General features: G+C 39.3%; 1 protein-coding gene across 10 annotated transcripts in view; it reads left to right on the top strand.

The window, feature by feature from the left end:
* The first annotated feature begins 341 nt into the window (after window positions 1–341).
* The window catches only part of ENOX2 (ecto-NOX disulfide-thiol exchanger 2), a 259,494-nt gene continuing 234,828 nt past the window's right edge, over window positions 342–25,007 (top strand). For 2 of the 10 annotated variants that reach the window (XM_019427003.2, XM_019427002.2), the window contains exons 1-2: window positions 342–543; window positions 1,783–1,842. Coding sequence is in view for 3 of the 10 variants with exons in the window: in XM_019426993.2 (XP_019282538.1) it covers window positions 15,286–15,307 (22 nt within the window). In the remaining 7 variants the exon portion in view is untranslated. Of the gene's footprint in view, window positions 544–1,782; window positions 1,843–15,187; window positions 15,308–16,192; window positions 16,438–25,007 lie in introns of those variants that run through there. The other 8 variants (XM_019426992.2, XM_019426991.2, XM_019426996.2 and 5 more) reach the window with 7 other exon arrangements.

Here is a 25,007-nt window from a genome sequence, read left to right as displayed (position 1 = left end):
TAAAATAAATCTAGAACCTTCATCTAACCCGACAAGCACAACCCCATACCCCAAGAAGGTAGATTCTGTAGGACAGTACACCGCAAACTACAACACCCAGAATACCCTCCTCCATCTGAACTCAGGGGACGATCGGACTGGATGGAGAAACTGTGGGTATACCGAAAGAAGTGCCTCGACTTCATCTCCCACAATCCCCTGCCTTCACCTGAGTCTCTCCGCCAATGCCAATATTGGATACCCCAGGAAGACAGCCTCCAGCGACCTGAAACTACATTTCCCATGAGGACAAGGGCTTGGGCCTCCTGCTTCCCTGGTGACCAGTAACCAATAAGAAATGCGGCAGCGGCCGCGATGTGGGTGAGAGTCCAGCCCTGGGCCCGAGTGCCGGGCCCAAGCCGGCTAGCGAGAGGCGGGGAGTTCAGAAGACAGTTGCGTGGTGTGGGGCGCGGCGAGGGCACTACGCTCTCAGAAGCTGTCACGCCGGCCCGATTTTCCGCGGCAGTATAAGGAGTAGCCCCTTCGGTAGCCGGGGAGCTGGAGGTCAGAGAGGCAGAAAGCCCGAGCGGCTGTGGTTGGGGAGTGTGGGACCGAGGGGCCTAGGGAGGAGGGTGCTTCCGGGCCGTTGTCTTCGGCGCCCGACTCCGCCCAGCTCCGCCTCTGCCGGGGAGGGGGTGTCGGGCCTGGGAGTCGGGGGTGGGCTGCTGAGCCCTCCGCGCCCGTTTCCTAGAGCTTGGAACCTCGGGAGCGCGCGCTCTCTATTTCTCCACCTAGTCTGCAGTCTTTAATCCCCCAAGATGCTATCGTGTATCCTCGCTCCCGTCCTGTGCCTCCTCCGAGATCTGAAGTTAGGGTTCTTGACCAGGGTCTTCCCTAGGCGGCGTCTGGACTCCCCTTACTACTTGGAGGAGTTGGATGATGTCTTTCCTCGCTTCCCTCAATTTACATTTCAGATTTGGGCACACACCCTTTCTAACGTACACACTCCCCAATTTTCTCTGGGGGTGTGGGAATTCCTCGCACGCTCAGGGCGTGACTTTTTGTCCAAATTTCACTTTTTGCTTCCTTGCTGGTGATATAAAGATCGTCGCCATCTCTTTATTGGCCCTTCCAACCACCCGCCCCTGCCCTGACCAGATCTTTGGAGTGGAAAGGGTTTCTCCTTAAAGTTCAGTGCAGTGTTCTGGTGAGAGTCAAAGGCAAGTTAGACCGATTTTAAAAACCAAGCGCTATCGAGGTTTCTAACACGACTCATAACAGCACTAAGGTTGAAAAAGATTTAGGGGGCACACAGACTGTGGAATAAAGTAGACTGTGCGAAACAGACTGTATTAATTATTTTATTATTACAAACGCGTGCAAAAAGTTTCTAATACTGATGGGCTTGGGGGTTGATATATGTAAGGAAGGTCAAGCCTAACCCTGGAAATGCTGTAGTTTTGAAATGGTCATCTTCCAGACCAATCCGGGTATGCTTTCTGGAGGACTTGAATTTTCATTTTGGCTCCAAAGGAGTAAATGGGATTTGAAATGGGCAAAGAGGAGGGAGAATGTGCTTTCTGGAACTGGCGTTGGAATCTGAGAAGGGTATATAGAAGAGGGAGCATTTTTATGAAGGGTGGGTTTGCTGCCTGACTGCAATAAAAAGGTGTCATGAAAGAGATTGGGGTCATAATAACAGGACACTTTAAAGCATCCACATAATTTGGATATTATTCTGTATCAAATAAAACTAAACACAAAAAAATTAAGATTGGGTGATTTTTGTTTTTTTCATCCTAGGGGAACCTGATTTGAGATCATTTCTTGGAGAACACAAAGAAGTGTGGTGGTATGTTCCAGGTGTGAGTTTAATTTAAACCCAAGAAGAACTTTACCTTACAGACTGTTCTGTTTGTGGCTATTCTTAGCTACACTTCTATAGCTGTCATTTTAAAGCCTGGTGACAAATTTATTAAGAAATGTATTTGCTCTCCTTATGCATCATATTATCTGAATTGTAGTCATTTCATTGGGTAACAATAATGACTCCTATTTATTGAGCCCACATAATGTTCCAGGTGCTATCATAAGCACTTTGTTGCATTATCTTAAGAGTCTTATGAAGTAGGTACTATTTTCCCCATTTTTCTAGAAGAGAAAACTAAAACTCAGAGAAGGTTGTTTAACCTACCCAAAGTCACATAGATTGTAAGGAGTTGAGCTGGGATTTTGGTGTATAGATTTCTGGCTCCAGAGCCCATGCTCTCTCCACCATGGTTTGTTAGTCCCACTGTTCAATTTTCTTCTTGACTTTCTGTTTGTGGTAAGGAAAGATTATTGTCAGGTGTAATTGATCATCCTGGCAGAAACCCAAATGATTCACTTTTAGTCTCTGTCAGTATGTGTATGCTGTAAAGTGGCTGCCAAAACTGAATTAGCTTCACTGTTATTGCAGCCGTAGCTAATTGTCTCTGCCAAAACTATATGGCTATTTCTGAATCAGGTGATTCTCTTTAAAAAACGTGCCTTACATGTAAGCTATTTGGGCCTAGATAGTCCTTTAGGTTTTATTTTATTATAGCTTTTATTTTAAGTGACTTCCTAGATCACTAGGTCTCCTCCATGACCTTTGCTCACAGGGATTATTCAGGATGCAACAGAGTATGAGAGCTTTTCCTGGGTGTAGCTGGGGAGATATATGCCCATAATTCTGAGATAATGTAGCGTGTAATATAACACTAAGAAGTACAAAGTGCTATCAGAAGAATAAAGGAAGCAGTGACTAACTGTAAGGGAGAATCAGGGAGAAGCCTTCTGTGAGGAGGTGACATGACAGGTCTTGAAGGATAATGAGTTCACCAGGCAGAGAACAGTAGAGGGGAGGCATTCCAGATTAGAGAGACAAGTCTGTGAAAGACATTGGGCTGTATAAAAGCAGAGCATGTCCCTTCAATATTTTGGAATTCAGCATGACTAGGGTATAGCTTGTTTGGGGAAATGAAGGTATAATGGTAAAAGAGTCTGGAAAGATAGATTGGGTCTGATTTGTGAAGTTCCTTGAATGCAATGCTAAGAAATTTGGATGTGCTTCCATAGGCTATTGTTTTTCAAACTGTAGAGCATCTGCCACTGGTGGTTATGTTGTACTCCCACAAACATTTTAAATTTCAGTAATTATATATTCTAATGTGTCTCATAAAAGGTAAAGCTGAACTACGTCTTTAAATGTAAGGTTACATAGGAAATGGCTTAGGAAAAATATAAAGTGAACGAGTTTAAAGCTGATTTAAAGACAAATGTTAAGTAAATAGTAGTACCCATGATGTGTGACTATGATAATACTCAAATGACTCAAATTTGGGAAGTACTGATAGTAGACAATAAAAAACATTAATATATTTTAGAAGACAAGCACCATGATGAGGTTTTTACTTTACAATGTACTGGAGTGGGCCATGACCAGTTAGGAAGCTAGAGATGATGAGGACCCAAGGTAGCCACATATGAGAAGAGGCAACAGATATGAGAGCCATTTAGGAAGTAGAATTAGTAGGACTTGGCTGACAGGAATATTATTATTCTATCAATGTCATCAGAGTTATTTTTTAAAAGTCTATATGTCACTTGCCTGTTATCCTTTAATTCTAAGATGAGCATATTATTGCTCAAATCGGGCCATGTACATATATGAATTAAGGTAACAGTGGAGGCTGTTTTCACAAATGGGTTTGGATTACACACAAGCATCCTCACTGCCTTACTGAGTGTCCTTAACACCAGTGGCACAAATTTCCAAAGCACTGGTAAGGAATATGAGTATGATCTGTGACCCTTACTCATCTGAGGAACTCCTCCTTCAAGACTCAGCTCAAATATCAACACCTCTTTGAAGCCTTTCCTGCAGCTCTCCCCGCCCTCCCCCACCACACACAAACATATACAAGCATACACAAAACAGTGTTGGGCTCATGGCTTACATAGAACCCTGCACTTACCTCTGTCCTAGGCTGTACCACACTAGTGTACCAGTCTGTGGATGTGTCTGTCTCTCCCCAAGACTAGGAGCTCCTTGAGGGCAGTGGCCAGGTCTCATTCATATCCAGAACAGCCCTTGGCATGTGGTAGACACCTAACAAATGGTTATTGGATGAAAAACATGCATAAACATGAATATAACTCAGAACTTTGGTACCAGAATGCCAAATGTTACAAAAAGATTAGCTGTTTGCTACATTAGCTGCTTTGGCTAAATAAAGCAGTAAATTAAAGTCACCTGAATGCAGAACTTCTCTAGAGGTTTCTTTTCTTTTCATTTAAACTCCCCCCCACCCCTACTCTCCTATGGTCACCTTACCTTTTTCTTTCTCATCATTTATCCACCCAGCCACCTGTTCTGTAGGCCTGCTCATTGCTTTGCTCCTCTTGACACAGTTCACATTGCTGCCATCCCAATACTCTGCCAAGGATCCGTCCCTCATTTCCACCTACAATCCAGTTGACTCCATCCTTGAAATCACTCTCAAATGGGTCTCCTACTTACAGATACTGCTAGTGGGACTGTAATTTGATACAGCCCTTCTGGAGAGAAATTATCAATGTGGATTAAAAATATTAAAATTGGACATAGCTTTCAACCTACCACTTCAACTTCTAAGGCTCTATGCTAAGGAAATAAATGTGGTGTTTCCAAAATTTTATTTCTCAGGATGTCTATCCCAGGGTAAAGAAGGAAAATAGCATTTTAAATGTCCGTAATACTAGAGATTTTGATTAAATCAATTATCGTGTATCTGTAGCATAGATTACTATACTAAGTAGCCATGTAAGTGGATGTTACTAAAAAATATTTAATGATGTTGAAAGTTGTTTATGATATATTAAGAGAAAATTCTCTTTATAAAGCTGACAAATCCCAGTTTAAACGCATACACATGTACATGGGCACGCACACACACACACACCTTATGTGTGCATACATAGGAAATCATTATCCTATAATGTTAAACACAGAAAAAAATTCAACAGAGGTTTGCTATAAATGGTAAGATAACATGAGTCCTATTTTTAACCTTTTGCATATTTTTTTAATCATTTGTAATAGAGTATTTGTTGCTTAAAAACATGTTTTCCGCATGTGTCCTATTATTATTGCCTTAGTTTGGGGTACACCGCTCCCCAGCACACCCTGCAACACACCCACACCCCACACCCCCCCACACACACCCCTTCTAGACTGGATTACTACTGTCTCCAGCCTGCTTTCCTTCCAATCCATTCTCCACCAGTGCTGACAGAATGATTTTTCTACATCACAAATCTGAAGCTATCCAGCTCTGCCCATTGTCCTCGAGATAAAATCCAAACTTCTTAGACTAGCTTATAAAACTTTTGAAAATCAGCTCCCTGCTTTTCTCTCCAGTGTCACTTTTTCCTCCTATGGTTTACTTTTTCTTGGTGTCTTAGGCCAGTACCTGGCGTATAATAGGTGTTTACTTAATGCTAGCCAGATGTTGATGCCTATTGTATGGGTTAACTATTCTGTGCCAGGATTTCATTTCATTCTCATAGTAAAAATATTAAATACATACAGTAGTTATCCCTATTTTACAGATGAGGAAAAATAGTTAAATACATAAAAGTGGGAAGAAAAATCATCATGATAAATAACATTTTTCAAAGGAAAAATTAAATCCCCCCCTGCTGTATAACACAGCTGTATTTGTTTTTCTGCAGCCCCTGCCAATCTTAGCATGCACACAGACTTTGTTCATTCCCTTGGGCAAGTTATATGTGACCACGGCATAACAAGAACAGTCCAGACTGACATGATCTCACCATGTTACAGTTCACATTGTGCTAATGTACAGAGCTCTTTTCTTTGTGTACATAACACTTCATGCAGGACAGACAGAAGAGCTCCGATTGCTCTGTTTTTCTTTCTGTTTTGAAATTCTATGTCTTTAGGGATGGGGATGTCAGTAGAGAGCTACAGAAAACTGTGATAGAATTGAATGTACAAGAAACAATGTGTCTCATGGGAGCCAATGTCATTGGTTAATTTATTTTTTTAAATGTCATGTAGATGTATTTTCCAGCAATCTCTCCCCAGGGAAGACCTTGGTTGAATCCAACTGTTAATCCTATTTACAGAATGCAGCCCATGCATGCACTATATTCCTGCATTGTTAAGTGATTTTAGACATATGTGGTGGATTACCATAACGACATACAATCAGGTGAATATGGGATATCTGATTTTCTCTACAAAATATATTAGTGTTCATATTGTCATTCAGGATCCTGCAGCGTGGGCTTTCCTTCATTTGCCTTACAAATAATTCCCATTGTGCAAAAATGGATGCTTTTAAAGGACAGAAGTCCTAAGCACAAATCATTTGAATAAAATGACTTTACTTTGTAAGGAATTGTCACTGTTAAATACTTCAAGAAAAAGAATCTATAATTCTCTTGTTCCATGAACAAATAAGTTGAACATAGAAATTACAGACAGAGTTTCAATTCATTTGCCGAATTATTGTGGGCTTATTATGTGCAAAGCACTCTGTTAGACACTGTCCTGGATACATATAAATACCTTCTTGTAATGCCTTCCAGACAGAGAGACAGAGACAGAGATTGATCTCGTGTACATACAAGAATGAGTGTGCAAGAGGAAATGAAAGAGAAGATTTTAACAAGCAGGCTTGTCATATAAGTGAAAATCTACGCGGCTGAAAGTTGGGATATGTACCAGTAGGGACTTACTCTTTTTTTTTTCTCTTTCCCCCTCTGTGGGACATGTGGGCAAAAATAAGCTACCAGATAGCTGATAAGCAAATGATCTACTTCTCTGTTTACAAACAGTTTGAGAGAAGGAACAGTGACTTTCTGTACGTCTAGCCCTGCACAAGCCTGCTAGTGATGTTTTGAGAGTTATGACTATGTCAGCTTCTCCAGGGTTTCTCTCTGCTGCAGAGATTTGGCAGACACCTCAGACAAATTTTATGTCTCTTAAATCTTCCTCAAGCTAGGCTTGGCTCATAGATTTATATGTACAACAAAAAAGCGAAATGTTTACCAGTTTGACATTTTTGAAGATCAAAACAGACTAAGTTTTTTTTAATTCCGCATACACCTCAGTTTAGTCTACAGAAGGGGCTAATTGCTTTTGCTATTTGTTTAAAAACAGCTGAAATGTTTACTTTGCAGAAGTGGCAATGGATCATATGTCTAAAGATTTATACTCCAAGCCTCAGTGTTGCTTCCTCTTTCTTGTGCCTACAGGCGTCAAGTTTTGCCAAAGTCTTCATTTTCTTTTTTCTTTTTTTTTTTTTTTTTGCCTTTACTGATACATAATATAAACCAGTGCAGGATGGGAGGTGCTAGGAATATATTAGCAATCTAGGAGAAAAATAAAAGATCATTTTTATTAGCTCTTCTCGGCCCCCTTTTTGGCTCTCAGTTTTTTAGTGGTTCCTTACCCACAAAATATTGTTCCTTGGCATAATAATGACAGGTGAGAATGTGAACTGGGGAACTTTCAGTGACTATCCATTAACAAGTCTGGTCCAAATGTATCTGTAGGCAGAGCACAAATGAAAGTTTGGCTGTAATTCAGAAGAATCAAAACACTGTGTGGAGAATGTTATATAAACAACTTTCCTTCAGTGCTGAATTATGAAAGGTAACGATGGGGAAATCCCCACTAAGGGCCCTTCCTGTCCGCTCCAGCTGCCCTTCTTTTTAGCCAGCAACAGCTGCCAGTAAGAGCTTCCTGGGGTAGAAAGGTCCCATAGGAAGACCCCATAACCTGTCCTCCTACCACTTCTGCAGTCAAGTTCTCAGACATACTTCACTGGGATTACTTTGGTCACACAATATTCTAATTTTTACCTTTCAAGAGATGCTGAGTTTGAATTCAAGGAGCACTTGATATTCAAGCTCATTTATTCAATAGACATCTGAGCACATACACAGGACCAAACCCTATGGTAAGTGCTAGGAGTACAGTGATGAACTAGAAGTAGTCCCTGCCTACCCTTAAGGAACTCACAGTTAAGTGGGGGGAGATAGACACCTAAATCAATAATTATATTACAGTAGGAATAGTATATTACTCTAGATAAGAAATACCCTGGAAACATGATGGAGGGAAGAATTATTGCTGGAGGTGGAGAAGTCACAGACCAGAGTCTACCTGTTCTGAATCACCAAGGATGAGTGGGCATTGCCTAGAAACAAGGTGGAAAAAGATGTGGTGGGCAAGGGTTCCAAGCAAAGGGACCACCGACACATGTGAAGCAGTCACATGTGTGAGAATGGATACTTTAGGAAAAGGTAAGATACTGTGTGTGAACCACTGGGAGTTGGGTGAGGGGGACAGGATAAGAATCTGGAGACAGGTCTGTGTCCAGTTGGTGAGGGAAGTCTGCCTGCTAAGGAGCTTGGCCTTTATAGGCAGGGGGGAGCCAGCTCAGAGTTTTAAATGTGGGAATCGCATGATTGGATTGGAAGATTGGCTTTATAGGGGGGGAAAAACTAGAGACAAAGTCCACCTTATAGTTTGGCAGTCTTTGAGAGGTCTTACCCTAATCACTTGCTGCTATTCAGCAATACCATCTCCACTAGGTTTTCTTTCAGTATCCAAAAATCACTTTGAACAACAGTTTCCTTCTACACATACGACATACCTTCCTGTACTCCTTCACATGTTGCTTAGCTGAATATTCATTTTTCCAACTCAAATCAATGATCTCAGTAGTGATTGGGGCTTGATTGCCATGAAGGAAAGCAGAGATTCAAAGCTTAGCAACTTAGTTTAAAAAACTATATGAGGCTTATTTATTGCTTACTGAGTCAGCAGGGCTAAGCTGAGAGCTGGGCAGCTCCCCTCGGGAGCTGGGGGAGGGAAAGGAACAGAGGCTGAAAAGATGACAAAGTGGCTGTTAAAAAAAAAATGGGTAGCATCCAGAATGTTGAAAATCCCTAAAGGCCACATCCAGATATGGGAAATAGAAGGGTCAGAAGTATATGAATAGAAAACAAATATGTGTTGAAGTTACCTGTGCTCAAACAGATTATTACTATGTAGCCAATGTGTTTTAGAGCATGTTCTTTCCCTGACTCAGATACTGTAAATGGTTTCCCATTATCCATAGGATGAAGTCCAAACTCCTTAGCGTGGCCTTCACTACTTTCCGTAGTCTGGCCCCAATCTACCTTGCCAGTCTTCATACTTCTCTTAACAGAATTTCTCTGCTCTAGCCAGCTACCCTTTCAGACGCTGCTTTGGCATTCCCTCACCTGCACTGTGAGTCTCAGGACAGGGACTATGTTTTTTGTCTCTGAATCCCCCAGAATGCCTAGCATAGTGCGTCTTGCATATAGTAGGCACCCAAGGTAGATCTGTCGGTTGATTATTGCCCCCCACCTTCATTCTTTCCAATTTCTCTACTATTATTGACCCAATATCCACTCTACTAAAAATGGCAAATGAGACATTAGGTAAAAGGGGCCAGTGTTCAACAAACTATCTTTTAACTTTCTATTTTAAAATCATTTTAACTAGAGAAAAATTTCACAAATCATATAGGACTGTCATCTGCCATCCACTCAGATTCACCAATTTTTTAACATTTTGCCTGATTTCATTTATGCTTTATATAAATATGATATTTTGTTCTGAAATATTTGAAGTTGAAAAAGCTATACCCTTTACCCCTCTCCTTTATCCTCAACCTTTTATGATGAAAAAATTTAAATATACAGAAAATGTAAAGAATTGTACAGTAAATACCCTCTATGCACACCATTTAGATTCTATAATTAACACTTTGTTCTATTTCCTTTATCACCCATCTCTCCATTTATATAACTTTTTATGCATTTCAAGTAAAGTTGCAAACAACTGTGCATTTTTTTCTAAATTCTTCAGTATGTATGTCATTGACTGGATTAACAAACTACTTTGTGCTCTGAAATCAACCAAATCATCTTGTTTTAGCTGCATTTACTGTATTGCCAAAACTCCAGTCTACCTGTATATCTTAGATCTATTTGGCCATGGAACACATGTCTCTTCAATTAACTTTTAGATGTCCCTCTACTTTACCTAGTGCAGTGCCAGACACACATTCCATAAATACCACTGGTTGCTCATGAACAGACACAGAGCTAGAGCCATGAAAAGAATCACAGTAAAACTAGAATAAACCAGGGCGGACGGGAGTATATGGGAAGTGGGCCACAAGGGAATGGGAGAGAGAGAAGCTAGGGCTTGAAGAATTAGGGGAAGAAAAGGGCCTTAGCCCACTTGGTACTTCCAGCAGTACTTCTATCTGCTACTTTCCAACCCTCTATTTAGAAGGATAGGTTCTAGGGAACTGGAGACAATTGCTGCTCAGCAGGCCACATGACAAGTCTCCTTACTACTACTTAGGCACTGCCAATTAGTATATTCATGGAGCCTCATGAATATGCTAATCTACAAGATGCAGCTTAGAGGGTATGGGTGGGCCACTGAAAACTTGATTCACACTAAATCTGTTCTACAGGCCAAGGAGCACTTGAGTTCAATGAATCCTGTTTTTCTTTTTCTTTATAACCTTTCCTTTCTTTCTCTGTTGCTTATGAGTCCAAGGATAGCTCTAATATACGTTTATTGAACAATTTTATGTCAAACACTGTGCTAGCTGCTATCACATCATTAATGCTTTACAACCACTCAGCCAGGCAGGTACTACTTCTTTTCCCATTTGCCAGATGAGAAAACTTGAGACTTATAAGCCAGAATTCTAGCAACTGAGGTTTTTCTTACTCCAGAGCCCAGTGGTCTTAATCACATGTCTGATGAAATTTTTTAAAATTGTCAGGTCAGTATAAAGGCAAGGATTTTTTTTTTTGCTGTATTGACTCAGCAGGTAATTTATTCACTGAGCAAGCCCAGTTGAATCACTGAATTAAGAAGGAATTCAGTCATTCAGAATTTAATCATTAGAGTGTTAGTATAGTAATGGATTCAGATTGCTTGAGTTCAGATCCCAGTTTTATCACTTACCAGTTGAGTGAGAGTAAGCAAGTCACTTAACATCAGTAAACCTCAGTTTCCTTATATATAAAATGCAAGATAGTAATATTGAGCACATAGCTATGTTGTGAGAGCTAATTTAAAAAAATAATGTAAAGTATCATGCCACGTCTGGCATACAATAGGTGCTCAGCATATTCTAGATGACTTTCTTTCCTTCCTTTTTCCCATTTGGGGCCAGACCACGCACCTGTAGCTGTCCTTTGAAGAAAACAAACTGCTCCTGGAATGCTTTTTGAAGAGAAATATTCTGAAGAGGAATATTAGGCTGACTATTCCCAAGGCTAAGCAAGCACAGTTGCCTAACTCCTATGTGAGCATGTTTCAAAATAAGCTAGAAACAGAAACCATTAGGAGAGTTGCAGAGGCCCACCTCCATGATTCCTAGAAATTAGGGCCAGATTGTGACAAATGTTTTCTATTTTGTCACGACAGTAAATGTCACAATTGTCATAGACCATTAGACCTGGGATATTGATAATCACAGCCCAGCTGTTCCAAAGCAAGCAAGCTGGGATTGAATGAGTATAAGTGACTGGACCAAGGTCAAACAGTAGAAAAATCAGGAGAATCCAGTTCTCCCAACTTCTTATCCAGTGTTAATTTTATGGTTCCTTTGTGGGTTCTTAGGCAGGTGAAACCAAGTCTTGATGTGTGTGCTTTGCAGGAATGTGAACTGATTGGACTCTAAGGGTTTGGTACAAGTTTGATCGATTCTGAAAAGTTGAGAGCTTTTTTTTTCTCTGCTTGAACTCAACTCACTAGTTGTTGCTTTCAAACTGTTAGCACTTCTTTTGTTTGAGGTTTAGCAACTTAATGTTGTTTCTCCCTGTTTTAGGTTCATGGTTTGATTCACATTCTTGGTTCTTTGCAATCTTCCACAGGGGCATTTGTTTTGACAAAAATACTTAGAATCTAACTAAGGTGGTTAGCAATGGGAATTCATTTGAAAAGGACAGTGAGGCTTGGTAACAGCTGCTGAGAAGGAGCTTGGGTGGATTAGGGAACTGTTAGTGCTTACATTCTGGAGCTTGAAATCAGGATAATGGAAACATTGCAGTGGTTCTTGGTGTATATGTTTATGTGTTTGTTTTTATCAGGATGCTCTGATGCTTTCAATTCCATTCTTGCTAATCTGGGTTGAAACTGCTGCCTCCTACTTCATTGGCTTTTGATGTATGCTCTCAGTCATGTTCTTGATGCGATCCTTATCTTTGGACTGTGGGAAGGAAGCTAACAAAAAATTATCTTCCCTGTACTTTTCCCTTTACTTTGAGTGGCCCTTCTGAGGAACTTGTGGAATATGAATTTCAAGCTTATATATGTGGAAGAGTTCAGTTGCAATGCCCAAAGACAGAACTCCTGATTCTGAAATACAACTTTTGTTCCTTTCTTACCAATGTGGTTTTAAAAATCTCAGGCAAGTCTCCTTTGCTGAACCTGAAATGGGGCGACACCTTTGTTAGTGGCCAGCCATACCACAGTCAAGGCTGTATGTGTGTGGGGGGGAGGTTTGCAGTGAGGAGGCCTTTCGAGAACTGTACCCCGCCTGCCTGACTTTCCACATGCCAAATGAAAGTGAGTTTTGGTGCTAGGGCTGTCAGTGCTTTTTCAAGCGGTTAACTATTTACTCACGCATTTAGAAGGCTAGGATAGCAGCTGTGGTGGTAAAAAGGCTATTCTCAATACCTCAAAAAGCAAGAATTTTCTAGGAGGTGAGGTTTTGGGTGAGTCCAGCTAGTATTTTTCTGCTTAAAAAAAAACAAAAAACTTCTCACTTTAGATTCATTTGCTCTTCTTACCTCCTTTCTCTTCCTGCTTCCTCTCTCCTCCCCCGCAACCCTCCCTTCCTGTTCCCCTTTTAATGCTTCCTCCCTTTTAGCTACCAGTCACCCAACTCTTTGTGAATTATATTATCCATTTCCCCCCTTGATTTAACATAGATTTTGGATACATATTTTACTGGCATTTTCAATATTGGCAATGACATTCAAAGGGGCAATTAGAAAGTTTTCTTTCTTCTCACAGGAAGTGGGCTCAACACTTGTTTGCGAACACAGATGGTATTGGAGGGGGCCAAGGGGAGCTGACATCTGATATTTCTGCTATAGCGCCCACTTTTTTTTTTTTTTTTGGCTGCTTCAGATTCAGCCCATGTGGACAGACACACACTTGGGTAACCACCATACAGATGGAAATCAGGACATGTGGGATTTGGCTGAACCAAAGGTCCCCAAACATTGCCTGGATCATTTAGTGCCCCAGGTGTGGCCACCCCAGGACTTCATGTGCTAAAATTGTGTCCCAGCTTAAACCAGCTGGTCACTGTATATATAGTATCAAGGCAGCTTGGAGCCTCATAAAACATGACTTTGGATTTTTACCTTGTGGATTTAGATTTAGCTAATCAACCTGAATCCTTCCACACACCCTGGGCAATGAGGATATACCAAGTTAAAAGAAAGATTTAACAGAAGGTGATGCTTATTGTCCTGTAGCTTGCATTCTAGATGGCACATAATATTAGACCATACAAAAACAACTGAATTGACTTTCCAGAAAGCAAAGAAGAAATTAGAGGCTTCAGTTTCTTTAATAAACTTTTGATGTATTATGTATCAGATTTAAATTTTTTTCTTTTAAGACAATTTCCCTTCTGTGGCATTTTAAGAGCAAACAATATTTCCTTCCAACTTTAAAATTGGAAAAATTGAGAATTATTTTCATGAAATTATATTGGGTCTTTCTTTTTACTTATGTGATAGAGGCGCCTGACTTCAGCCATTTAGGCAAGATTTGTTTTGGAGTATAATAATAATAATAATAATAATAATAATAATAATCCCATACAATTTTATAACCCTCTATGATTTACAAAAGGGTTTTCATATCTATTATCTCATTAGCTCTTCATAGCAATCCTGTGAAGTAGTCAGGATAGGTACTTAGATATAAGTTATGTCAAACTTATAAATAAGGGAACTTAAGCTCAGAGAAGTTAACTGACTTGTCCAAGGTAACACAGCTAGAAAGTTGTAGAACTGAAACCTGAACCTAGGTTTCCTGATACCCAGCTGCAGTATTCCTTCAGTTGTGTCATGTTTCCTTCCTAAGTGACTATCTCCTTTTTGTTTCTACTCATCATTAATCTTGAAGTTGGTCTAAAATATGTGCTTCAGTTTAGGAGATGAGTAAAACTGAAGCGTTTACAGGCAAAGTGCCTTATCAAGGCTGTCTGTGGAGAGAGTTGTGCATATAGCTCTTAGCTTTTCATCTTGACTTGAACTATTTTTAGGTATACATAGGTTGTTTTCCAGTGTTTAATATATGTCCAAAAGTTGTGTGATCCAGTGATTATAGGTGTGAAAGCTGCACCTGGGGAATGGGGTTAGGGATGAAAAGTTGGCTTAAAATAATTAGCTTCCTGCCTTTTTGTTAAAAGATGTCATGTTCAATATAATTTAATTTCCTCATACTTCCTTTGCTTCTAGGCTTTTAAGTACAATTCTTTAGGGGAAATTAGCAAATATTCATTTTGAATGTTGATTTCTCGGGAACAAGAGTAGCTAGAGGAAAGAGAAAGCAGAGGGGTGACTTTTCATGCTCTGTAAGTGTGGGGAAGCAGTATTTCGTTTGGAGCTGTGAGCTAAGATTTCTTCTAAGGCATGCAAATCGTAAAGTTCTGATTTGTCAACTGCATGCTGTTTCTTTAGGCACTGATGTATGAAATCCCGAACGAATTCTCCGATGAACATACTGCTAATTGCTTCTCCACCTGCTCTCCAACCTCCTCCTCCCCACCCCCTCCACTCTCAATTCAGCCTATAAGTGTCCGTCATTGGAGATGGATGGTGACACATGCAGTAATAGCAATTCATAAAAGCCAGTTCCAGCCCTTGTCTTCAAGGCTCCTGGATTTTCCACTGCCTGCTTTTGTGTAAGTGAAGTGGATGGAAGTGCTACTGGCATCAGAATCTACCTCCCTATGCTCCGTTGCTAGAGCTCAGTTGCTCGGCTGGAGCTGAGCTAAACAGAAGCATCGGATCTAAGCTGAATTGTAACTAGGTTTTTTTTTTCCTCATTGGGGGTGTGGGTTAGGGGTAGTGTGTAGTGGGGTTTGGGGTGCTTTGGCTTTTCTTTTTGTGGAGAGAAGAGGGTAAGGGGAGAATAACTCACGGTAGGATACAACGTGGAACAGTTCCCTGAAGAGTGTCACGATGTTCCTGGTACAATATACAGGTATGGTATGTTTTATTTTATCTGAAATTTCCCTTTTGTTTAAAGTGCACTCCTCTCTTATTTTGCCTCCAATTCAACTGTACTGAAGGACAAATAAGGTTCTAATGAGCTAAGCAAAATAGCTGCATGAAACATGCCTTCCCCTTGCTATAATGTTTATAGCAGATTGCTATGTAAAATCTGGGTTTTCTGCTAAATTGTTAGTCCTGATCCCTTAATTGTGCATGCTTCTCTGCTATATTTTTGTGTTGAATTTCTCAAGTCTCCTGTCTGCAACTGGTAGTATGCGATATAGACTAGAGTGTTTGCACAGAAGACACAGTGCTTTGGAAGCAAAAGGCAATTTTTAAACACTTAGTATGTTGTGTTTCTCTTGAGTGTATTAACTCTTGGGTTTGTTAATTGGTTGTCTAGATTTGGGGTATAGTTAAGAGAAGGGAAACTTCAAACAGGAAGCATTCCAGAACACATTTGTTTTGGTAAACTTATTTTTATTTCATTATTTAACTCAGATTGATGAATATTATATATTATTGTTGTTTGGTCTCTTGGTAGAAAAAAAAAGTGCTGGAAACAACAAGGCTAAAAATGCCAGCACCAAATCATTTTGTATTGTAAAATATCATTGGACCAAAAGTGTTCCTTAAGTATTCTCTTAAGCTTTCAGAAACATATTGGTCCATAATAAAGAACTTGAAGACTGATAAGGTATTGGCGAATGTTTGTTTTAAAGGCTTCTTACACAGCAGTTAGACAGAAAGGATCCTTCCAAATGAAAAAACCTTAAGAAAGTTTCAGTTTCCTGTTGAACAGAACAGAAGCTTAGTTCCTACAACTATGTGTTTTGAGAAGTTTAAATATCATTTATTGTCAAGGATTCTCACCCCCATTCATGCTTTATTGTCCTTAAAATATTGTGCTCCTGTGCTTAAGAGCTAAAAGATCATGTTCTGTTTTGATGCGTGGTTTGACAGTTGATTTCGCTCCTCATTAATTGGACAGCATGCAGATGATGTGGAGAAGTGAGTGAGTGACAGTATTTCAAGGTTACGCTGAAGAGCATACAGTGAACCTTAGTGCCTGGACCAACAGCTGCTGAATTGAATTGTCTGCAATTAAAGCAACAGCAGGTTTGTGTAGTCTCCCTGCAGCCTGTTTATTTGAATTTATAGCTTCAGTTTCTTCTTTGGGTAGCGGTTGGTTTGTTTCACTAAGTGTTGGAGAGTTGTGCTTGTTGGATGTTTTCTCTACCCTGATGCATGCTTGACTCCAGAAGAGCCGTTTCTGTACATTTTTAATGTGAGAAGTTCGTGTGGTTTTTCTCTTCGGATTAAAAACACAGACTATCTTGTTTTCTCTACTACAAAAGCAAATAGATACATTTCATGGAAAATATTGCTTGGTTCAATAAATACAAGTTTCTCATGGACCTGTATTACTGGTTTAAATTTCTGGCAGTGAAAAACGTTGGACTTTGCTATGCTACTGGATTACTATATCTGGGAAGAACTTCTCCATGCTAATAAAAGTGTTTATGTTAAAAAGAGAATGATATTATCTCCTTGCCATCTCTCAATTCCAGGGTGACCTAATGAATGATGTCAAACCCAACTAGATGCCTTTTATGACTGAATTTTATTTGCATGCTAATAATGAATACATGTTTAATTCCCTCATGGTTTTACTCTATTAAAAAATAACTTATAGTATAGTTGTTGGTTATCGACTGATCCTGGATGTGGTGTAAAATATTTACACAGTAATTTCACATATACTGGATCAGTTTATCCTCATAACAACCTGGTGTGAGGGCAGTGGCATTATGATATCCATTTCAGAGGTAGGGAAACTGAGGCTTCAACGATAAGTAACTGGCCTGAAGTCTCACCTCTAACAAGTGGCAGAGGCTGAACTCATAGGTTAGATGATGTAATTCAAGAATCTGCTTTTTCTGCCTCTCAGCTGATGGATCCAGGGTAAATTTGACTTAAGCTACTAGTCAAGAAAACCAAATGTACTCATTTACTAAAAACAAACAAAGAAACAAACAAAAAACAATGTCTTATTTGAGAGCACTCTAGAGATTTTTTCCCCCAAACTATGTTAACAATTTTAATACGTGGGTGCTTTCCAGATTAATTTTGCAGATGCATGAAAAAATTAGTGATTTTTGTTTTTTTAATTTTTTTTTTATTTTTGAGAGAGAGAGGGAGAGAGAGAGGAGGCAGAGAGAGGGGGACAGAAGGGGACAGAGGATCTGAAGCAGGCTCTGTGCTGACAGCAGCAAGCCCGATGTAGGGCTCAAACTCGTGAACCGTGAGATCATGACCTGAGCCAAAGTCAGAACTCAACCAACTGAGCAACCCAGGCGTGCCAAAAAACATTAGTGTTTTGATTAATTTATACATCAATATGAATGAAAGTAGAACCTTGTAAAACTGGGGAGAGGATTAAAATGTCCAATCAAAAAGGTTAATGTGGAATATTTTCCTTCTAAAGCAAGCTAGTTTGTCTTTAATATTCTGTTCAATAAATATATACAGTTTTCATAAAAATATGTGTATTTTAAAATATACTGGCCATGAATGTGAGGTGCTATATGTTTTAAAATTTGCGTATTTTATCTAGATCAACAGAAAAAATATACAGCTAACTCCATTTCACACTTTTGTTTCTGTGTATCTTATCTATCTACCTATCTAAATAAAATAGACCAGATTTCTCATCTTTCCAAATTTCCAAATAGTTTTTTAATTTTAATTTCATTAGTTTAAAGGGGAAAAACATATTTTCTGTCCCACTGAAGAAGGGAAGACTGTTTAAAACTGTGTTATCACTTCATTTGCTGAACCCACATACTTGAGTATCTCATAGTCGTTCTCTGGTAAAAACAATTTTAAAAGCCTCTTCAGGAAACATTCTTGAAGCAGTCATTCTTAGCTCTGAATTTAATAGAGACTATGCTGTATACTGGGGAAATGACTTGATGCTCACACCATAGACAACTCTTCTTTAGTATTTGACAAAGAATATTTGAGAACGTTGCCAAGAACCTGAACCAGAGATTGGGCCAATATTATTATGACCTATTTATGAGACTTTTGGAAAGATGGCAATGGATATATTGTCTCAGATGCCAGGTAATTAGAATTTATCCTTATCTAAGATGGTATCTTTACACTTTAACATATCTTAACGTAAAGCTATTCTTATATCAATCCTTTCTAGCAAAAAGGAAAAAAGGATGATATAAAGCCCTCTTTATCATTCTTTAAACTTAAATGGAATTTGACACTTAAAAAAAATACTGGAGGGAACTTGGGGGAATGGGTCAGGGTTAGAGGGCAGGGAAATGGAAAACCAGGCAGGTGATTGGAAGCTCCAATTTGGTTTCAGGTGGCAAATTTCCTATGCAGTTGAAAGCTCTGGCCAACACCCCCTCACCCCATTCCTCTTTCTGGGAACAAGCACTGTAAATATAAATGAAAAGGAACTTATTAGGACTTTTAAAAAATGTTGACATTTTCTGGTTGGAGAAAGAAAAAGTCTTTCATCTGCAAAATAATCATTTTTTCCCTGTGCTTTTTGAGGCCAAGAGAAATTAGGGAGTAGATTTGTAGGTTCGGGCTGTTAAGGGAGCTGAAGATGGTTGTCTGATGGATTTTTCCCTTCAGTACATGTCTGAGAATGTTGTAGGGGCGTGAAGCCAGGTCTTATGGATGGGGGTATGAGGGCTATATGCATCAGCCAGTGGTGTGCTGGAGCCAGCTTACACTAGCTTACGTAAGGGGATCACTAAGAATATCTATAAATTTAAAAACTTACTCATATCTGTCCCTTTCCAAAAAAAATATTAAGATACTCATTATGTATAATAATTAAGGCACTCTGTCTGTGCAGGACAGTATACTGCAGGTGCCCTTTGGTATGCTGAACCATACTGATTGCCATCGCTTAGATATAGCACTAATGCCTTCAAGGGATGTTGAACATAGAACAAGTAAGCATGTCCCCCACATATACACATAATAATAGCTACCATTTATTGAGTGCCTACTATGGATCAGACCATGTTACAAATGCCTTGTATGTATATAAACTCATCAACTTTCACAGCACTCCAATGAGGTAGGTAGTATATTTCCAATTTTACGGGTAGGAAAAGCGAGACACAGAGTTTAGGTAATCTGTCTACCAGGCCACACAATTACTAAGTAGCAGAATCAGGATTTGAACACAGGAAGTCTGTCTCCAGAACCTATGCCCCCTAGCTACTATGCAGTATGTTGTATATCTTTAAGGGCACTTCACTGAAGAAGCTGTTTGCCCCTCATGTGACACCCATGTCCACATATCCCATTGTCCATGCCTTTGAAAGACATAGAAAGTGTAGAGCTGTCTGCTCACTAGACTGTGGGAAATCTTTCTTTTTTCTGACCCTCATTGCTGGTATTCTATTGCCAGAGTCATGGTGGATCGTTGCATCTCCAGAATCTTCTAAATACTGCCACTAGAAATGTTCTTTCTTCAAATTTTCAGCTAAAACAAAGTCTCCTGTTCTGTTGCTTCTCTCTTGATTCCCAGCTTTTTGCAAGAACAAGCATTGCCAACCAGAGGTGCAGTTTTTCTTCCAAATGACCAAATCATAGGGCATCTTCCCTGCATCTTCTTTCACTCCATTTTATGCCTAGCTGTTAGAGTGTTCTTCCTAAATGCAGATCTTATCATATGACCTTTTCTCGTCAAACATCTAAAGGATTTGGTGGTGGTGTTTTTTTGTTTTTGTTTCTGTTTTTTCCAAACAGGCATTTAGGACCATTTGTGGTCTGGTCCCTGGCACCCAGAATGCATTTGTCACTTCACAACTTTCCTTAAACCCTGTTCATTAACCACTCTAGATCACTTCTAGGTCATGAGGTACACCCCAAATTTTCAAGCTCCTGAGCTTTTCCTCATGCTGTTCTCTAGATTTTAATTGCCATTCTTCCACATCCCTGATGATCCTAGAGCAGCTCAACATTTAAAGTTCAGCTCAAATGACACCTGCTCCTATATTATAATACTTATTTGTGGTCTGTTTTTCCCCACTAGACTGAACTGTTTGAAGTTAAAAAAACTTATTTTAGTAGTCTCTTAGCACCTAGCCTTTTGCCATGTATATACTTAACACTTACATGCAGTATTTAGGTCTTCAGAAACTGCACCACCAAAGTTTTTCTCCTCTCCTGCCAGCTCAGTATTCAAAGCTGTTCCCAGAGCTTCAGAGTTCCCGAAGCTGAATGGCTAGATAGCTTCTGCCCCATAGATATTATGGAATATTCTGTTCAGAAGATTTTTTCTGTGTCTAATGTGACTATATTCTTGATTTTTTTTCTTTGTATTCACCTTTGCTCAGATCTACTATGCCTTGAAAACTCCTTCTTTTGCCTTTGTGGAATATTTTTGCAGTTTTGTAGAGAGACAAGGACTTGCCTGGTACACATATAATCCATACAAGAAAATGAATCAGAATTTGTAAATTGATCGTTGAAAATTGTGTTTAGTGACTACTTGTGTCAGCATTGCCTAGTATATATGTTTAAAATGCAGATTCCTAGATACCCATCCCAGATCTACTGAATCGTTCTTTGAGTTGTCTGCTTTTAGCAAACACTCCAGATGATTCTTCTGTACAACTAACCTTTGAGAACCACTGTCCATGTCAAAAATAAAGTGTTAAGTCCTAATCTGTATTCTCTGTGGATATGAATATTAATTACATTGTAGAAAAACTATCATTAGAATTGTTTGAATTTTTTGGTCTGACATTTGAATTTTTTGGTCTCTTGGTGTCTAACCCAGAGCTGTCCAATAGAACTTTTTGTGATGATGAAATTTCCTGTATCTTCATTGTCCAACACATATGGCTCTTGAGTACTGAAATGTGGCTACTGCAAGTGAGGAACTGAATTTTTAAATTAAACTGAGATTTAAACAATTACATGTGGCTATTAGATGCACTACTGGAAGGGCAAATCCAGAAAGCTTGGCTATCTAGAATGAATAATTTCCTTAGGGGTCTAGTGGCTACAGTGATCATTGTATATAAATAAGAAATCAAACAGGAACATCATTTTCTTTGACATAGAGGACACTGCATTTCTTTTTTTTGAATAGTCTAAAATTTTTAAATGGCCTAAAGTGAATTATCCTCAGAAATGATTTAACCAATTATGATCTCAATTAAATTTAAATGAGATTTACACTCTGCATTTCTCATCAGTACTATTTTTCTAATCTTAGTGGCTTGCTATTGAGAGCTCGCTGATAAGCCCTGATTTCTGAGCTAGGGATAAGAAAGTTGAATTAATCAGAGGAAAGAGCTCTTGGTTCCAATGTTTGGGATATAGACACTTCCAGACATTTTAGCTCTCATAGACCCTTTAACCATTCTCTTTTGGATTGATCAGCCCCCAAGCCACTCATTACTCATTACTTTTCCACTTCCATTTCTTTCTCTGACAAATTTTCCTTGAACCAGTAGTATATCCCTTTTAGCATGATTTCATTATTTAAATAGCATTAATACTCTGGAAGAATTTGAATCAGAAATGGATTGTAATCTCTACATAAAGACGCATAAATCTTGGCACCCTGTTTTATTGTGTGGAGTTCATCGTGTGTATTAGTAGTACTTGGTGGCTTTCTAAAACTATCTGAGGGTCAGAATCTATGGTTTTGGAAAAAACACGTAGGTAGAATAGTGGACTTGACTATTGCTCTCTGTGGAAACTATATGCTAAATAATTATGCCTGTCTGACCTGCCCGCTGTTGCCTAGATTCCAGTTCTTTGTAACTCTTTTCAGTTGCTAAAAATTTTAGCACATCCTGAAATTTCTTTTTCTGCCTTCACATTCTTCACTTTCTTTGACTCTGCTTTCTGTTTTCAGTGGACAGCAGACTCCCCCTACCCCCGCTTTTTTTGTACCATTCAGGCTCACTCTCAGAATCTATTGTTGTATCCAGCCTCACTGGACCGCCTAGAGGAGTTCAAACCCGGTGTTTGAAAGTGCCAGTCAGGGCCACCCTTGAGAACTCTGCAAATAGGTTCTTTTGTTTTGAGAACTAAAGAGATAGTACCACGGCTACAGTTTTGAGAAATGCATAAAGACAAAACCCATTTGGAACTAAAGAAATTTTTTAACCCCTTGGCTCTCCCTTCCCCCAGCAACAAATGACATTTATAATTTTCAGTGACATTTTTATTTAGGAAGCCAGATATTTCTGCTTTCAATGAAAAAGTATACTCTGATCAGGACTCTTCATAATTCAAACCAGGGTGGAGAAGGAAGCAAATATATTTTAAAGGTAGATTATAGAACTACACTAGGATCTTTAGATAAGTTATTTCATTTAATCCTCATTAACCCTCTAAATAAATGTTGTCTACCTTACTCAAGACTGTATATACCACTAACTTGTCTACAGTTCTATCCCTAGACTCCAAAGCCTGGATCCCCATTGCTTTTTTACTTATATATGAACTGAGGAATGGTTGTCTTTTCTGTGTGTGCGAGCGTGTGTGTGTGTGTGTGTGTGTGTGTGTGTGTGTGTGTGTGTCTGTGTGTCTGTGTGTGTCAGAGTCAGAGAGAGAGAGAGGGAGAGAGAGAGAGCACGCGCATGTGAGAGAGAAGGTTCTCAGCACTAGGGTGTTTCCTCACAAAATTCCCAGATCAGTGTAAAGTGAGAGAATGTAAAGAAAACATTCCCTGTGTTAACTTTTTACAAAACAAGAATTGGGATGAATCCAGTTAATGCTTCTGATGAAGAGGTAGTAAAGAAAGCCTTCTTTAAATCCTTTGTACACTCTACCCATTGCCACGCCCATCTGCTATGCTAGACTGCTAACTCTTGCTGCTAAATATGGTTGGCATTTTCCCAAACACTGCCCTTTGGTTTGGAGGTGGAGCTGGAACTGCAAAGAACTACAACTCTAGTATGCTTTTCTGAGTCATGGAAATTTGCCCAACTTATTCAGTGGAAGTTGTGCAATCTGAATTCACCTAAACTTTTGATAAGGACTGTGAAGAGTATAAAATAATTGTGACAACCCGTATTTAATAAAAATTACATTAATCTGCAAGAACATCAGACTATTTTGAAAAAGCTTTTTGGGTGGCATATTATATTTTTTTCTTGGTTGTGAATATCATACAAAGAGATCATCATCAAAAGTCAATTTGATTCATGATTTTGAAAGTCTACAGGTGATAGGAGATAGTAAACTATATTAAGAGTGTGCAGTATAATCTGGCATTTAAAAAGCCAATGTAATTTTGAGTAACTGACATGGATATGGACTAATAGCTTCTTAGAGCAAAGTAGTGAGAATCCCTTTTTAATTGGTAATAAGACTATGCCCAAGTTTCCATTCTCTGGAATTGAGTTGCTTGAAATGGAAAAGAGCAATGACTTGCTTGAAATGCTTCAGGGATCCAGGGAGAGTGGTTTACAATGGTGGGATACAAAGTAAATACAATAAAGATAGCTTGATAGTACTCATGACTATTTTGAGTGGTGTGAGCATTAAAGAGCACGAACTGGCAGAAAAAGGGATAAACACAGGCAGAAATATGACCATTGGAGAGATGACCCTGGGATTCCACTAGTATCTTTCCCCCTCCCAAATAGCATTCCCTGAGTGCCCTACCCTTGGGCTGTATGAGGCTTTTAACAGAAGGGAAAGAAATGGTCTGGAGAGAAAAGGTCTCAAGGACTTGAAGTGACAAGGGAATAATTATTTTGTTAAATATTTACAGTTTAAAATGAAAAGAACTTCCACCTAGCAGCAAACTATCCAGAACATTTTCTTTGCTGGCTTTACATCAAGACCAGATGAAGCACAAGCTGGAGAGAAGAACTCACTCTAACATGGAATATGATCTAAGGCAGTGCCCTTCTTGGAACTTATCCATGGAGATTTATTACTGGAAGTAACAGAAGGGCTAAGTAGAACATAGAACACAGTTCCAAGGCATGAACGCCGAGGTTGGGATTTATAGTACAGCTCTGATGTATTAGCTGGACAGTGAGTGCAATTTCATTGCAGATGTTTTCCATTTGAGATTTTTGATATAGGGATTTTGTGTATGCCTAAGCTATCAATGAGCCAAGACAAGTCAGTTAGGATTACTTAGATAGTTCTATTTGTGTTGCCTGTACTTCACCAGTCCAGTAAGGAGGGTACCTGACTTAAAGCTGTTTAGCCGTTTCTGATCCTCCCATCACTATTGGTAAGCTGCCCCTCACAGGATGTTAAACTGCCCCTTGCTGTTGTGAAATGGATGGATGGATGGATGGATAAGCAGCCTTTCTCATTGTGTCTGAGCTTTTCTTCTTCAGTATAGCATCATTCTGACTAGTTCTAAAATGTAAAGTGGAGCAGAGGACTGCTACCACATGAGGTTTTAAATCTAGATCATAATGGACCACCCAACAAATGGTTCCACTTTATGATCCCCAGTTAAAGTTATTGACAGAGAGAAAAGCATTGCAGAATGGAGTGCCAGTTTCTTATGGCATTTGTGGATTTAGGCCAAAATATTTGAATCCTTGCGTATTCTATACCTGATGAAAGGACAAAAGAGGGTAAAAAGAAAGAAAAGACAGAGTCCAGAATGATTTGTATTCATTAACTTAACTATTATCAGTATTAAGTGT

This window comes from Panthera pardus, unplaced genomic scaffold, assembly GCF_024362965.1.
Source record: "Panthera pardus isolate Hobbes unplaced genomic scaffold, ASM2436296v1 HiC_scaffold_27, whole genome shotgun sequence".
NCBI classification, from domain to species: Eukaryota; Metazoa; Chordata; class Mammalia; order Carnivora; family Felidae; genus Panthera; species Panthera pardus.
This window is presented reverse-complemented; position numbering and strand designations above follow the sequence as displayed.